At 42.9% G+C, this 14,721-nt stretch overlaps 1 protein-coding gene across 1 annotated transcript; it reads right to left on the bottom strand.

The window, feature by feature from the left end:
• Positions 1–11,263: 11,263 nt before the first annotated feature.
• On the bottom strand, positions 11,264–14,286 carry LOC133408509 (potassium voltage-gated channel subfamily A member 2). The gene is made up of 3 exons (XM_061687502.1): positions 14,226–14,286; positions 14,083–14,136; positions 11,264–13,336 (listed from the first exon to the last, which is right to left on the bottom strand). The coding sequence occupies exon 3, from the start codon at positions 13,250–13,252 to the stop codon at positions 11,756–11,758; it is 1,497 nt and encodes a 498-aa protein (XP_061543486.1). The 5' UTR covers positions 13,253–13,336; positions 14,083–14,136; positions 14,226–14,286; the 3' UTR covers positions 11,264–11,755.
• Between the last annotated feature and the right edge of the window lie 435 nt (positions 14,287–14,721).

Raw genomic sequence — 14,721 nt, forward strand, 5'->3', positions numbered from 1 at the left:
CTCGTACGAGCCAGTTGGCTACTAACGTTGTGACACATGCCTACTAGTTGTGCCTCGTAGTGTTAATAGTGCAGCACAGTCGTTTACCAGTAAGGTTTAGTTGTGAACTAGTAGGCCGAAAGTGGTACTAATAGCCTGCTGTGAATGTGCCCACAAGTGCACAAAAAATGAGTGTCACTCAGTCATTCATACCTTCTGTCTCACGTTGACTGTTTTTCCTCAGGCACAGTGGTTTCTTGCAAATTAAACTACAAGCACAAGATGGCGCCAGAGAGGGATTTTCTTTCTTTCTTCACAGATCATATTCATGTACTATGTATTCTTGTATGCATATTGACACTTTTAACTGAAGACAAAAAGTTTTTTTTTTTTTAAATAGCAAACTCTTCTATTGATCCATCCTAAAGTGAAAACTGAAATATAAACATAGTGTACATTTATACATACATACATGCATACTATATATATATGCAAAATCTTCACATGTATTGTGATGTATTATTCACCCACTAGATACACAACTGCAACACGTATGTACACGTATATACTGCTGGAAACAATTCCCCCCTTTGGCTTGTTTTCACTGATACTCTTGTGGAAAGCAATCAAAACACAAAAAGACAAAGAAAAAAAAAAAACTTACCTGGAATTTTGTTTGTTTGTTTGTTTCTGCTTGCAGGGTCACACTTCCTTTGTGTGTGTGTGTGTGTGTGTGTGTGCATTTTGACTGCAGCTGTGGTCCAGTTGTGCTAAGCAGATTAAAAGCAGCGCGGCCCATCACGAAATATTCCCCTCCCGCTCCACACTAAACTATATCGCACGCTTGGTCGACACGCGTGGATGCTTGCCAGCATTCACTAATCAAAAGACAAGTAATCTAATCTCGCTAATATCAAGGTCTGCCGTGACAAGCGGGAGGGACCATGGCGACCGAACCAATCGCGGAGCGGCCTGTCATTTGATGCTGACCTCTTACACTCCGTTGGGTCATATTAGATGTTTAGCTTTTATTTTTTAAGGATTTTATATATACATATATATATATTTTAGCTTATATAACTATATACGTATACAAAAATTCAATCCGAACAATTATTATTAATACAAACATTATTAATACATAATAAAAAATATTTTTAAAAATCAAAATTAAAACATCATGAAATGAAATAGTAGAAATATGAATATTTTTAAATAAAATCTAAAAACTAAAATGCAGTTGAAATAGTGAAATAACTGAAACCGTTGCGAGTGAAATAACTGAAACGTTACTAAAATGTAAAAATTATATGAAATATCAAAATATTAAAAGTGAAATTAATAAAAAAATATATTTGAAAAATATAAATAATTATAAATTAAATTACTAAAAGCATTTTTATGACTAAATATGAAGTCAGTAAAATAGTAAAATGACTAAATATGAAGTCAGTAAAATAGTAAAATGTTCAATGCAATTACTTTGGATTATATTTTCACATTTAAATTAATTACAAAATAAAGAAAATAATAAAATGTCAAATACATTTCATAAAATAGCAATCGCAAATACATATATATTTATACATATATAGCACAAAATGAAGTTTAAAAAAAGTACATTCTTACAATATTTTATTTATTTAATGTCAATATCTAATTACTTCAATAAAGACAATATTTAAGAATGAATTCATGCACTGATTAGCTGGAGGCAGGGGGGAATTGGAAACAAAATGGTTACGTACCAACATCACGGTCTGGAACAGGCTCGAAATCCTGTGCATTGCCATCTCGTGGTCCCACAGAACACCATCAGCGGTATCGCCCTTCACTACAGATATGAATGATATTGTTGATCTTAAATAATTGTCTGATTGATTATTATAACAATGGTCGAATTGTAAGTATGTAACATTTTACCAGACAGTCGCGTGCTGGTGAATGTCGGTGCTCCCGACATCCCCTCCGATTCAACATTCCTTCGGGCTGCTGTGGAGGCGATTTAAACGGCGCTTGTCACGTTAATAATAGTTCTGGCTCACAACGCGCCAAGTTTAATGATAAACACACACACACACACACACATGCACACACACACGCAGTGATCCCTGTTCCAAAGAAAGCTGAAGTGAAAAATTAGGGATGTTAAAAAATTTTTTTTTAAATCACTAACACACCCCACACCACAGGATAATTGTTTAGGATAATCTTTTCGAACTATCGGACAATCGGGCCTTTGCTGTATTTAATCGCCACGCAGGGAAAAAGCTCAAATTTGGCCCGATTGCCGCTATTGTCTATCATTGACAATGATATTAAATCGCAGATATTGGCCAGATGAAACTTTTACACGGCCCTATTATCGTCACGCGTTGCCCACTTTTGGAGGCAACGCGACAATCTTACACAACACACTATTAGAGCAGTAAGCGCACACTTCATCCTGCGTGGAGTCGCTCACATTTCGATGTTAAAAATCGGGACGTGTGTACCCCACTTAAATAAGAACCCGATGACCGTGGATGATTTTGGACACAAGTCGTCGGATTGTGGATTTGCTGCCGATCGTCAGTCACTTTTTCAAGGCCTTCACGAAGCAACGCAAGAATGACAGTAACTGCTTTGAAGCGACGGCAGCTACACTGAAAATGAATTATTACAATTTGTGCTGCATGAGGGCATCCAATGTTTGCACAATACAAGGAGTCTAATGTGGCTGTGTTACTACTATTATTATTATTATTATTATTAACACTTCAGAGCTTCCTGTCATTTGATGCCCATACGGGGCGTTTATCTGAGGAGAGCAGCTTTAAAGCCCGAACAATGCACATCGTGCTAATCTCTGATGCTAATACACACGCATGCCTGAAATAACATCTTTCTTATGAAATATTACTGCAGCAAAGCTATGTGGTATATACAGTAATTAGTTGACCTTATGCTGTGGATATCAAAAATCTACACACCCCTGTTCAAATGCCAGGTTTTTGTGCTATGAGACGCAACTACAAAAATGTCAGGGAAAGCTTACTAGAACATCTGAACTTTATTTGGGGTTAATGTTGGACAACATGAAAGATTCATTTCCAAGGCTGAATTAAAAAAAAAAAAAAGCACATTGTGAGGAAAGGTTGGACAAAGCTGGTTTGCTACACCCCGTATTTATTTACCATTTCCAGAGCGGAAACAACTGCGTAGCTAGCAATGACAACACCCAACAGCTAGCAAAAGAGGATTCTGGTGAGCATGGCTTATTTTATTTGAAGTCTTTAGGTTTTTGTCATGTTATGAAATACATGATGATTGTGAACTGCTATGAATGTTGTCATGGAAGATGAACAGGGCTTGACATGAACCGTTTTGGTCAGCCACTATGGCTACTGGTTTCCCAGAGTTACTAGCCACTCAGCATTTTAACCAGCCACAGCCAGCCAAATAGACAAACAAGAACTGACACTCACATTCCCACCTATGAACATTTTAGAGACTTCAGAACCTAAGAGCCTAACGTATGTTTTATGTGGGTGGGAGAACGCCGGAGTACCCAGAGAAAACGTACAAAAAATCCACATGGGAAAGCTAGAGCAAGATTCGAACCCAGATCCTCGGAACTGTGAAGCACATGCTAACCACTTGCTTCCCCCTTGAAAAACATGTTCATAAAATAGGAAAAATAAAAATATAATTAGGGAAATGAAACGTTTATGGGATTTTTATCCCACAAACTGCTACAGAGCATGAAAGTCACTGTGATGAAAGCCATAAAAAGCCTTTTAAAATGCAGCTTCAACAAAAAGGTGACCCATTAGAGAGTGAGTCCTCCACATTCTCCACACATTAAACTAACTAGCTTTCACACTCAGGGCTCTACTTTCGTAGACGGCGCAACTGCGGCAGAGCGCAAAAAAAATGGCATATCTTGATTTTTGTGCAAGCGAAAGGGTCGCTGCGTGTGTTTTTCCGATTTGGCAGATCAGTCTGCAAGAAGCTGGCAGTTCCGGGGCAGCGAGGGTGTGTCCTTAGACATGCGCCCAGCGCATTGTGACAGTGGATGAAAGTCGGTCGAAACTTAAGTCTGCTGGGATCCCGTCTAAGTCCTGGTGCAGTAGGTAGACCGATGGTCTAACGCGATTTTGGTGAATTTGATCTGGGAACAGGCAGACGGATTCTGAAATCCGTGTACATGTGCTGGATATCAGACGAATTCCATTCGTAAAAATGTGAACAGCGGGCATCGAATCCTCTGCTTTGTCCACTCCCACAATGGCGCAGACAACCTTTAGTTTCTTTTAAATACGCCGGCTGCACGTGTTTGCCAAATTACGAGAGAGCTCAGTGTCTTGTTAGGAAATGTGTTGATTGTTATTTTGAACTGTCTTTTGGGAGCAATCAGTACGCTGGAGAAGTCAACAATATTTTGGTGGGTCCTGCACACGACCCCTCCAAAGCTCACTCAGTTGCGGACCCTGGAAAGTCTGAAAAAAATAGCCCCTGACACAAGCTTTATACTATATCAACAGCAAACTCGGTGGATGTGTCTATAATAACAGGATGCACGAAAAAGTCTCAACGACCCGTGGCCCGAATTGAACAGGAAGTCGGCCATTTTAGTTTGAAGCTAACGTTTCGGGCGAACTCCTACGACGGAATTCGTCTAAATGAGCCCCAATCGGACGACGCTATTTTCGACGGATAGGTGACGCTAAATTTCGACGCTTATCTACGCACGCCATTTCATGTGGGCTGCGAAAGAGTTTGACGATTATTGCAAAGATTCTCGAAAAGTAGTTTAAAAAAATTTTACGCCTAAAACCAGTTTCTCCGATGGACCGGAAATTGGGTGGTCATGTCTATCGTAACAGAAAAAGTCTCGAGGACACATGCCCAAAATCAAACGGAAATGCAAATTCCGTGACTCCTCCCAGGAAAATGGCCCAATTGAGGCCCAGCTGAAAGAATGTATCCTACCTTTTACGCTGAGTACCATCCGCAAATAATACTTGGCTCTCCATGTACGGTTCCGCAACGATGACCACTCGGCCGACCTCAACTTGCCCCCCGTGTCGCCCCCAGAGGGACGACACGGAACTCCTGTTTCCTGGAAATGCGGAACCAGATTTGAAAAAATGCAGCTTGTTTTCGTGTTAATCCTTTTCAAGGCCAAAAATTGCCATTGGCGCTCGATGCTGAGAGACCAAGAAATGAATAATTGTGTGGGGCTAAAATGCTGAAAGAACAGCACGGTCCACTAGTGGTGAGCATGGCTGCCTCCGAGTTCTGAAATTGCGGGTTCGATTCCAAAAACACGCATGTTATTGCTATGTACAGGGCGGGGGGAAAAAAAGTCCCCCTAGTGGCTGTGAGCTGTGTAGCGACAATATATGAGCCACCTGATTGGACAATGGATTTGAGGCGATGTTGGGCCCAACACCTCAGCCGCTCATTTAACAGTCAGTTTTGCTCAGTGTTCCATCCCAGTTATCACCCCAAGAGGGCGCTGGTGCGCTCCACTGCATATTAATAATGAATGATCAAATCAAAGATTTTATTTTTAAAGATTCCTTTTCAGATTTAGGGGTATCTATTATTTAAATATTGTATTATAATAAAGATACTAAGAAACAATAATAATACAATGTAATTAATGAACATGGCTAACATTATATACAACTATAAAAATGTTTAATAATAAAAAATGACTATTGTAAACACGTTACAGTCCTCAAATACTGCAATTGTAATATATACTGTGCTTTTTAGGTTCAAATGCCTCATTTAATTTTGTAAGTTTGTTAATTAATTTATTTATTTTCATGATTCTTATTCCTCATCATTCAATGTTATCTTATCGTACATTGGCTCGACTTCGTTATTTCGTGGTCACAACTTATCATTATGTACGCACATTGTACAGTATCTATAATATGGCCATAATGTATTCCCAGCCATGTCTGAGGCTCTGTATTTAGTTGACCAAAAGATGGCGTTTTGCTTGAAATTAGTCAGTTCCGAACCTAAAAGGGCAGCCATCTTTGGATACGATGGCTCGTACTTGTCAATATGTTTGCAGTGCAACTTGATTCCTTTCAAGGCTCCTTTCCGTCTGTCTCATCCTCTTCTTCTTCTTCTTCTTCTTCTCTCCTTCCAGAACCAAAAGGCTAAAAATAGCGCAGTCTCTGCTCATTTCCAAGCTGCAGGGAGCGCGTGCACCGTTCGCGCGATGCCGAAGACACCGCGAGGCGTTTTCAACATTTCCCGCACGCCTCGCCGCGGCTACAAAGACGCAGAAACACGCCAAGAATAGCAGCAATGGAGGCCTTTCATCGATTTGGGCTAAAATTAGCTTTGCAGGGGGAAAAGGGAGTTGTCGGAAGTCAGACTGAAATGCAAAGAAAACACAAAACGCTTGAGTTACTGTAATTATTATTGGCTTCATTGTTATTGATATCTCCTTGTCAGCGTTATCAATCATGTCGGAAGGACTAAATGTCGTCTGGTCCATAGAGTGTCCTTGTTCTCTCGTAAAGTGCAGATCAAACTACTTGCCGAGTCCATAGGCCACCTGCAGATATTGTCTTTGCTCTTATTTATGTACAGAAATCTCATCATTTCATAGAAAGAAAAGCCGTCATCCTTCACGGAAGCTTCCAGGCCTCTTTGGCTGGATTTACACTGCAGGTCAAAGTGCCCAATTCCGATTTCATGACTTAATCCAATATATCTATTTAGAGGTATTTTAAATACTAAACTCCATGAAAAAAATGTTTTTCAATTGCAACTTTTCAGCCAGTAACGTATCGCCCGACTATGAAGGAGCGATCACTGTATATCAAATAACGGTGACAAATTGTTGTCAGAGTTGGCCCTTTTTTCTTGAAAGTATCAAATACATTTTGTATGATTTATGGTTTCCATGGGTATTCCATATGCCAATTGTGCCATCAAAACAAATCGGAATTGTCTCACTTGAACCACGCGGCGTACATCCAACCTTATGGTAGAAGGGGACGGTGAAGGGGTGAATGACTTTACATATTGTGTGAAAGTTACAATCATTCTTTCTCAAGCTCACACATGCATACGTATTGCATATTGGTCACCTTGTTTCACTTGTGTGTGTTTGTTTGCGTGTTTTCATGCAGGTCAAACAAACCCCCAAACAATTTGAAAAGTTCACATTGAACTATTCCGCAGCAGAATATTGCAAGTTTTTTTTTTGTTTTTTTTTTTTGGCTTCAAGGTTTGCTTCAGATGCAAGCGTGTGTTTATGCCGGTCACATTCGGTAAAACTCCAACCTGGTGACCACCGTCTCATAATCTTGTATGAAAAGCAATGCATAGATTTCCCAGCGTTCCTCCCCACTTTCTCACAAAGTGAATTTTCAACGCCAATGCAATCTCAATAATCCATAAATGACTGGAAAATATGTAAGAAATGGAAGTCAATGCCACTAAAGCCGGGTGTGTTTTAAACACAAAAGTCAACGTTGTGCGATCCTGCTACAGCGGGTTCGGCCGAAGTGAAGGAAAATTTTTTTTTTTCCAGAGAAATGTGTCCGCATGCATAGACAAAGATGTCTTTTTGTTATTGTTGTCGTCCATTGTAAAAGGTACAGTACATAAATGATGCATCGGCACAGCTGCGCCATCTTTTCCTGTTCTCATGAGAATTTGGTAGGATATCGCACAAAAACCGTAATTAGTAAAAAAAAAAAAAAAATAAATAAATAAAAGTGACATATTTATAGGCATTTATGAAAAAAAAATTGCTGAATCGCACATAATAATCAAATAGTTTTGCAATTCAAAATAGAAATCGAGACATAAAAAGTTATTGCACATATATGCGCTTCACCTGTTCGGTCCATCCAACAGAAAATAATGTTTTTAAAAAATGCATTGACAAAAGGAAATACAATGGTACCTTGACTGCTGGCTTACAAAGCAAAAAAAATATTGACTGAGCGACGGCTCGTAACTGCGAAAACTTGCAAACTGCACTCTTGCAGACTTGCAGACTTGCACTCTTAATGCAAGTCAAGGTAGCACAGTATGAAATAATTGGAACAAATTGTACCGTTTTCGTGACAAAATGGGACATTTCCGGTGCGGCGGCATTTTTCTGAGGTGCTTGCAAAAGGTGTTCTTGTTTTTTTTGTGAGATTTTCTACAAAATTCCCAATGAGAACTTATTTCTAACACACATGCTTTTTGATAGATGTTTTTTTATTATTATTATGTTTTTTTTAAAAATGAAATATTGCTGGTTATTCATGGGGTTGTTTGAGACACTAGACGCTAGAATGGGCTAACTGCATTGTCCAGTTTGAAGTGAAGTTTGAAGTGAAGTGCACTAATGAATGGAGCAAAGTTCTTCCTCGCTGGTTCTCAGCGGTTGACTTGGGCGGACTTTTCCGTATGTTTGGGATGGATGGGAGGGGTCGCGTGAGAGCAGCGGAAGTGGGCGTGCGGCGCAGCGGTGGCGCGACACGTGTCGTTACAGTTGCATGTCAGAAGCTTAAAAATAGGCGCGGGCGTCTCGATGTGGAGAGTTCATTGAAAACGCCGCATGCTACAAACCGACAAATGCACCCCCCCCCCCCCCCCCCCCCCCCCCCCCCCCTCCAAACAACACTACCTCCATCATCAGTCGAAATCCATCAGACCCCGGAATGTCAAACCTGGGGCTCGGGAGGGACGGCCGAGGTCTGCTACACTGCTGCTGATTAACCGCACCAGCAAGTATGGACGGACGGACGGACAGATGGATGCAAGTGCTTGCCCGGCTGCTGCCTTGGCAGTGTTGAGCCAATGGCAGCTATCCTTAGCTGGACACCGCCTTGGAATCAAAACCGTATTTTATTTCCTCCCAATGCCAATCTTTTACGACACAACAGGCATTCTTGTTAATTAAACGCCAGCCGAACCTCTGCGGTATTATCTCATTTTAAAATATATCGCCCCGAGGTATGCTGGGAAACGGCTAGTAAGAGTGTAGGAGTGTGTGTGTGTGTGTGTCTTTGGCACTCACTGTTAAATGTGAGCTTCATTATGGCAATACTCTGCATCACAAGTCTCTGGTGAAAATGTACTGTATATGCATTCTGTCTGTATATATTAATGTCTCTCTATATTATATAAATACATCAATCATTTTTTTTGTCTCTGCGGTGAGCTGCTTCTTGATGCTATAAGTCATGCTTCTGGGGATGAAGTGGATGTCATGCAAGACTCAAGACTAGGAGAGATTCTTTTACATCCATTCTGCTTAAAAGTTGCTATGGTAACGACAGCGTCCCAAACGGTTAAGTAATGTCAGCGACCGCAATGTGCTTGTTACGGCAACCTAGCGAAGGTTTCTAGGTGGAGAGTCGGGGTTTGAAATCGTGTTTGTGTTTTTTTTTTTTCCTTGAACAAAAGCTGGGCGTACACTGTGACATTTGGGAATTTTTAAGAACAAATTTGAAAGTCAACGCTAATTTTAAGAGCTGTACGAAGTGGCGTAGCATAAGAAACGCGATTCTTGTAATAATGTGCCTTTTTGACCCTTTAAGGCCACCGTAACTTTGACTGTTGCAATTTCCGTTAATAACCAAACATAATGCAATTGTCGTAGCTGGCGACTGCGATGACAGACAGGGTCTCTTTTTCATGGCAGACCACACTGTCAAGGCATTGGTATTATATTACTACTTCTACGAAATATATATATATTAGGGGTGTAACAGTACATAATTAGTCATAATTAGGTAAGGGACAGGAAGTGTAACTGCATTACTGCTACTTAATAGACAAACACAGTGCAGCTCAGCCTGTGGCTAGCGGACGTCATGGCCAACAATGTGCTTTTCGCAGTCAGACTTGTTAAATCATTTTATTCATTTCCCCTAAAAATAACTACTGATATTGCACTTTCTTTGGGATAAAATAAAATAAAACTTAAAAAAAAAAAAAAAAAAGAACTATGTATTGTTTGTTTTTATTTTAGTGTTTACATTATTGTGTTGAAGGAGAATTTACTCGTTTCATATTTTGTATTTTCTCTCCTCACTTTAGCCAATGTGAAGCGAACCGTCGCCTTAACACCAAGCTATGTACCGAACTTTGATATTTGATGTACCATTACACCCCTAATATTGCTAGATTTTTATATTTTTCCATTTTTCCATACCCCCTTCAACCACCTTTTTTTTTTTGGCCATCTCAAATTGACCATCATACTCCAAAAACTGAGGTGTTAAGATAAAAAATAATAATAATAAGGGGCCACCGTTCGATTAAAGAGGGGCTAAGAAAGACTTTCATTACATTTCTGCCGCCAGAAAGTCATTCGATCGTCGCACGACCGATCGTGAGCTGCCAGCAGCTCCTCGACCAACAATCCCCCGATTCAGAATTTGTCCGTCTTGAAACCAAGTGAGAAACGCGCTAAATTCGCAATGCATGCCCAACTTGAGTGCCTATATGTTTGGCCTGTAGGGGGAAACTTACCCACCGAGCAGATCTCATGCATCTCCAGTGGGTCCTCAGTTTACAACAGAGTTCCGAATTTGTACGCAAAACGGAACTCGCCGTGGTTTATCACGAACCTATGCTAACGCAGTAGTAAAGTCACAATTACGGGAGTCGTTCAAGTCTGTTTCTTTACCAGTCCGATTTGAAATTCGCCTGACAGGGCCAGCTGGGTGGCTCATATTAGCGTCAGTAATTTTCCGTACACGAGCGAAACACGTCGCAAATAAATGCATTTATTAATCAGCCTTTCTGGTGAGCGTGATGTTTTTTTATGTTATTAGATAAATATTGATTCTCATCTGTTCATATTATGTGTGTGGCAAAGGTGTATGGTATTATATCGCAGTTTTCTACAGTAATGATGGTTTCTATAATTGAAAGGTTAGATCCTACTGAGGGCCCATGTACCAAATACACGGCCCACCACTGAATTCGAGTAAATATTTGTACAACTGAAAGAGTTTTTACAGTTTTTACTGTCAAAATATCAAATAAAAAACATTAAGTTTGGCGGTAACCAAGTGTGCCTTCCTGTGGCTCGTGACCACGCATTCTCGCACTAATTCATTGCGCGTTGTTCTTAACATCGAAACGTCATACGTCGGGAGAGTCGTAAAATGAAGACCCACTGCAGTGACTCACGGTACCTAACTACAGGCTATGTGAATTTACGTTCTGCCTGTAAAAAAAAAAAAACAGAAAAACGCAAAACCCGAGATGAAACATTCAAGTCGTCCTCAAAGCTCTGCGGAGTAAGACCAGTTCGGGTGAATGGCGGGCAAAGCGTCTCGAAGAGAGTTTGAATCCTAGTAACACGTTGCGTAAGAGCAAAGCAGCGAGGCGTCAAGGCCATTCTCAGTCACTCATCAGATACTGACTACTAAGGTGTCCCACCACAAGCGTATGTGGCACCGATGGCTATCATTTATCTAGCAGTGAAAAAGAAACCTAACGCCTACAGTATATATTTTGTGTCTAAAGCAGAGCAGTGCACCCTGGGAAGTGAGTGATCAAGTGATTTTTGTGTGTTGGCTTATCTTTTGAAAAGCTTTTTTTGTTTTTCATTGCTTCTTTTTGGTTGGCATCGGTGTGACTTTTCAAGCTTTTCTTTCCAGTCGGAAAACTCCATGCAAATGCAAACAATTTGGCTCTGTTTGACAGCTTTAAGGGCAGGAGTGAAGCGTGGCGTGAAGAGCATCTCGTTCCTGAATTCTATTGCCTTTGTATTATTTTTCCCAGCGATCTGTGTGGTCGACTACACGTCTGTGAGCATCTTGGTGATGTTGACGTAGTTTGTGTTGGCCAGCGTGCAGTTGGCCGTCTTGAGGTTCTCCCGGCGGAAGTCCTCGTTGCTGTTGTTGACCGTCTCCTGGATCTCCATGTAGTCCGACTTGCTGATGGTGGATCCGCTGCGACTCTTCTTCAGCTCCTCGCCCGACTCGCTCTTGGGCGCGTTGACCTGGAGGTACTGCGCCTGCTCCTCCCCTTCCGTCTCGCGGTGGTAGAAGTAGTTGAAGTTGGACACGATGACGGGCACGGGCAAGGCGATGGTCAGCACGCCGGCGATGGCGCACAAGGAGCCCACAATTTTGCCCCCGATGGTGGTGGGCACCATGTCGCCGTAGCCCACCGTGGTCATGGAGACCACGGCCCACCAGAAGGCGTCCGGGATGCTCTCAAACTGGGACTGTCGCTCGTCGGCCTCGGCGAAGTACACGGCGCTAGAGAAGAGGATGACGCCGATGAAGAGGAAGAAGATGAGCAGTCCCAGCTCTCTCATGCTGGCCTTGAGGGTCTGGCCCAGGATCTGGAGCCCCTTGGAGTGGCGTGAGAGCTTGAAAATTCGGAAGACTCGCACCAGTCGGATCACCCTGAGGATAGCTAGAGACATGGCCTGTTGCCCAGTTTGGCCGTCGTCCGGACTGTCTGCCAGCTCCGTGCCGAGCGTGATGAAATACGGGATGATGGCCACGATGTCAATGATGTTCATGAGGTTGCCAAAGAAGCCCGCTTTGCTGGGGCAGGCGAAGAAGCGCACTAGAAACTCAAAGGAGAACCAGATGATGCACAGCGTCTCCAGGATGAAGAACGGGTCGGTGAAGTAGGTGGACGTGTACCTGATGACCGTGGTGTTGGTCTCGGGGGAAAAGAACTCGGCGTGGGACTTGTGCATGTCGTCCTCGTCGTTGCGGAAGATGGGGAGTGTCTCCAGGCAGAAACTGACGATGGAGATGAGGATGACCATGACGGAGATGATGGCGATAATCCGGGCTGGACCTGAGCTCTCCGGGTACTCGAACAGCAGCCACAGTTGTCTCTGAAACTCGTTGTCGGGGAGAGGGCGCTCCTCTTCCTTGATGAAGCCCTCGTCCTCACGGAAAATCTCGATAGCCTCGTCGCCCAGCTCGTAGAAGCGGATCTCCTCAGAGAAAATGTCCAGCGTGACGTTCACCGGCCTCCTTAGCCGCCCGCCCGACTGGTAGTAGTACAAAATGGCGTCAAAACTGGGTCTGTTCCTGTCGAAAAAGTACTCGTTCCGCAGCGGGTCGAAGTAACGCATCCTCTTTTTGGGGTCCCCCAGTAGTGTGTCGGGAAACTGCGAGAGGGTCTTGAGTTGGGTCTCGAAGCGCAGCCCGGAGATGTTGATGACCACCCGCTCGCAGCACTCGTGGTCCGCCTCCGGGTCGTAGTCCAGCGGGTGGCCCGGGTGCGCCGCCGCCTCGTCGGACGGGTCGCCCGTGGCAACCGTCATCGTGGCGGGAAAAGACTGCTGGGCGAGGCAGTGCGGTAGCGCGTTAGGGTGCGGAGAATCGGCCAGGCGTCTCTCAGGGTGGGACTGCATGTAGGACAGTCGCACAAGTAGGTCAGGTAAACTTGAGACAAGCAACACTCGATACTTCCTAAACATTGTACCTCTTTAAAAGAATCACCTCAAACTTGCTGGACTGCAATTAATACGCAACCGGGCTGTGTGCCTTGCATGTCAATTGCTTCGACGCAGGCAGAGTCAGCGCAGCAGCTCGTAAATTAGGGCGCCCGATCTGCTGCGTTGGGCCATTCGGAACTAAAGCCACCAGCTCCTGTTTTGTATTTATTTATTTTTACTTCTTCTCATGGGGAAGCCATGCATGAACACGACAATGCGGCCGGCACCAGGAGCCACGCATGCAGCATCCTGCTGACAACATCACTGCAGTCAAACACACACACACACACAAACACACACACACACGCACACACAAACATATATATATATATATATATATATATATAGACTCACACATAGACAGAAAAGGTACAGGCAGCTTCTAATTCAGGTTCACGCTGAACAAACAGCAAATAAACCACTTTTTTAAAGGGGAAAATGTTCAAACACGCTACACGGCGGTGTTTGAAATATTCAAAAACACACGTGAATAATTGAAGAGCAGACGGCAGCAGCAGCCAAGAGTAGAAAAATGTATTCTCTTCACTGGATGGCTGATGGGTGGGAGGACTCTGTCACTGTTATTTTTAAAGAGAGGCATGCATCAATGGAAAAATACATGGGAAAATATCAATATTCATGCGTGATGTACATACCTGCCGACATCTTAGTGGACTCTGCTGCTGTTTGGAGACAACCAGCTCTCCTGTCTTGGAATAAAAAACGCTTTTAATCTATAAAATGAGGAGTGATAACCATTATTATAATGCATCTCCAATGCGGGAGTGGTGCTGATCACCTCATGTCGACTGCTACTGCTGCTGCTGCTGCATCCTCGCCGTGTGCACCGGCCGAAGGCGACGGTGAGCGGGCGGGTGTGTCCTCGCGTCCCCCTCCTCCTCCTCCTCCTCCTCCTCCTCCTCTTCTGCCTCCACGACTCTCGAGATGATGGCTGATGGTGATGATGATGAAGATGGGGTTAAAAACATGAAAGGGTTGGACTGAGGGAAGCGGATATAGGACCAAACAAAAGGTGATGAGATCAGCGCAAAGGTAAACCATCACGACCAGGAGGAGCAAGAGGCGCTTTTTTTAAAAAAAAAATTTTATTATTTTTTTTAGAATCTAATTACAATTAAATGTGCTAATTTGACACAATGTAGGGATTGACAAAAATGACAATAAGGAGAGGGGCTGCAGAGGTTTGGAGTTTGGTGGAGTGCGAGGAGGCAAATATGCAATTGAACACAACTACAGAAAAAAAAAAAAGGATTGGCCCGCTTCTCAAATATATA

This window comes from Phycodurus eques, chromosome 10, assembly GCF_024500275.1.
Source record: "Phycodurus eques isolate BA_2022a chromosome 10, UOR_Pequ_1.1, whole genome shotgun sequence".
NCBI classification, from domain to species: domain Eukaryota; kingdom Metazoa; phylum Chordata; class Actinopteri; order Syngnathiformes; family Syngnathidae; genus Phycodurus; species Phycodurus eques.

What these genes read in the sequence shown, in the direction of transcription:
- LOC133408509 (XM_061687502.1), bottom strand. Translation starts at nt 13,252, where the DNA reads ATGACGGTTGCCACGGGCGACCCGTCCGACGAGGCGGCGGCGCACCCG.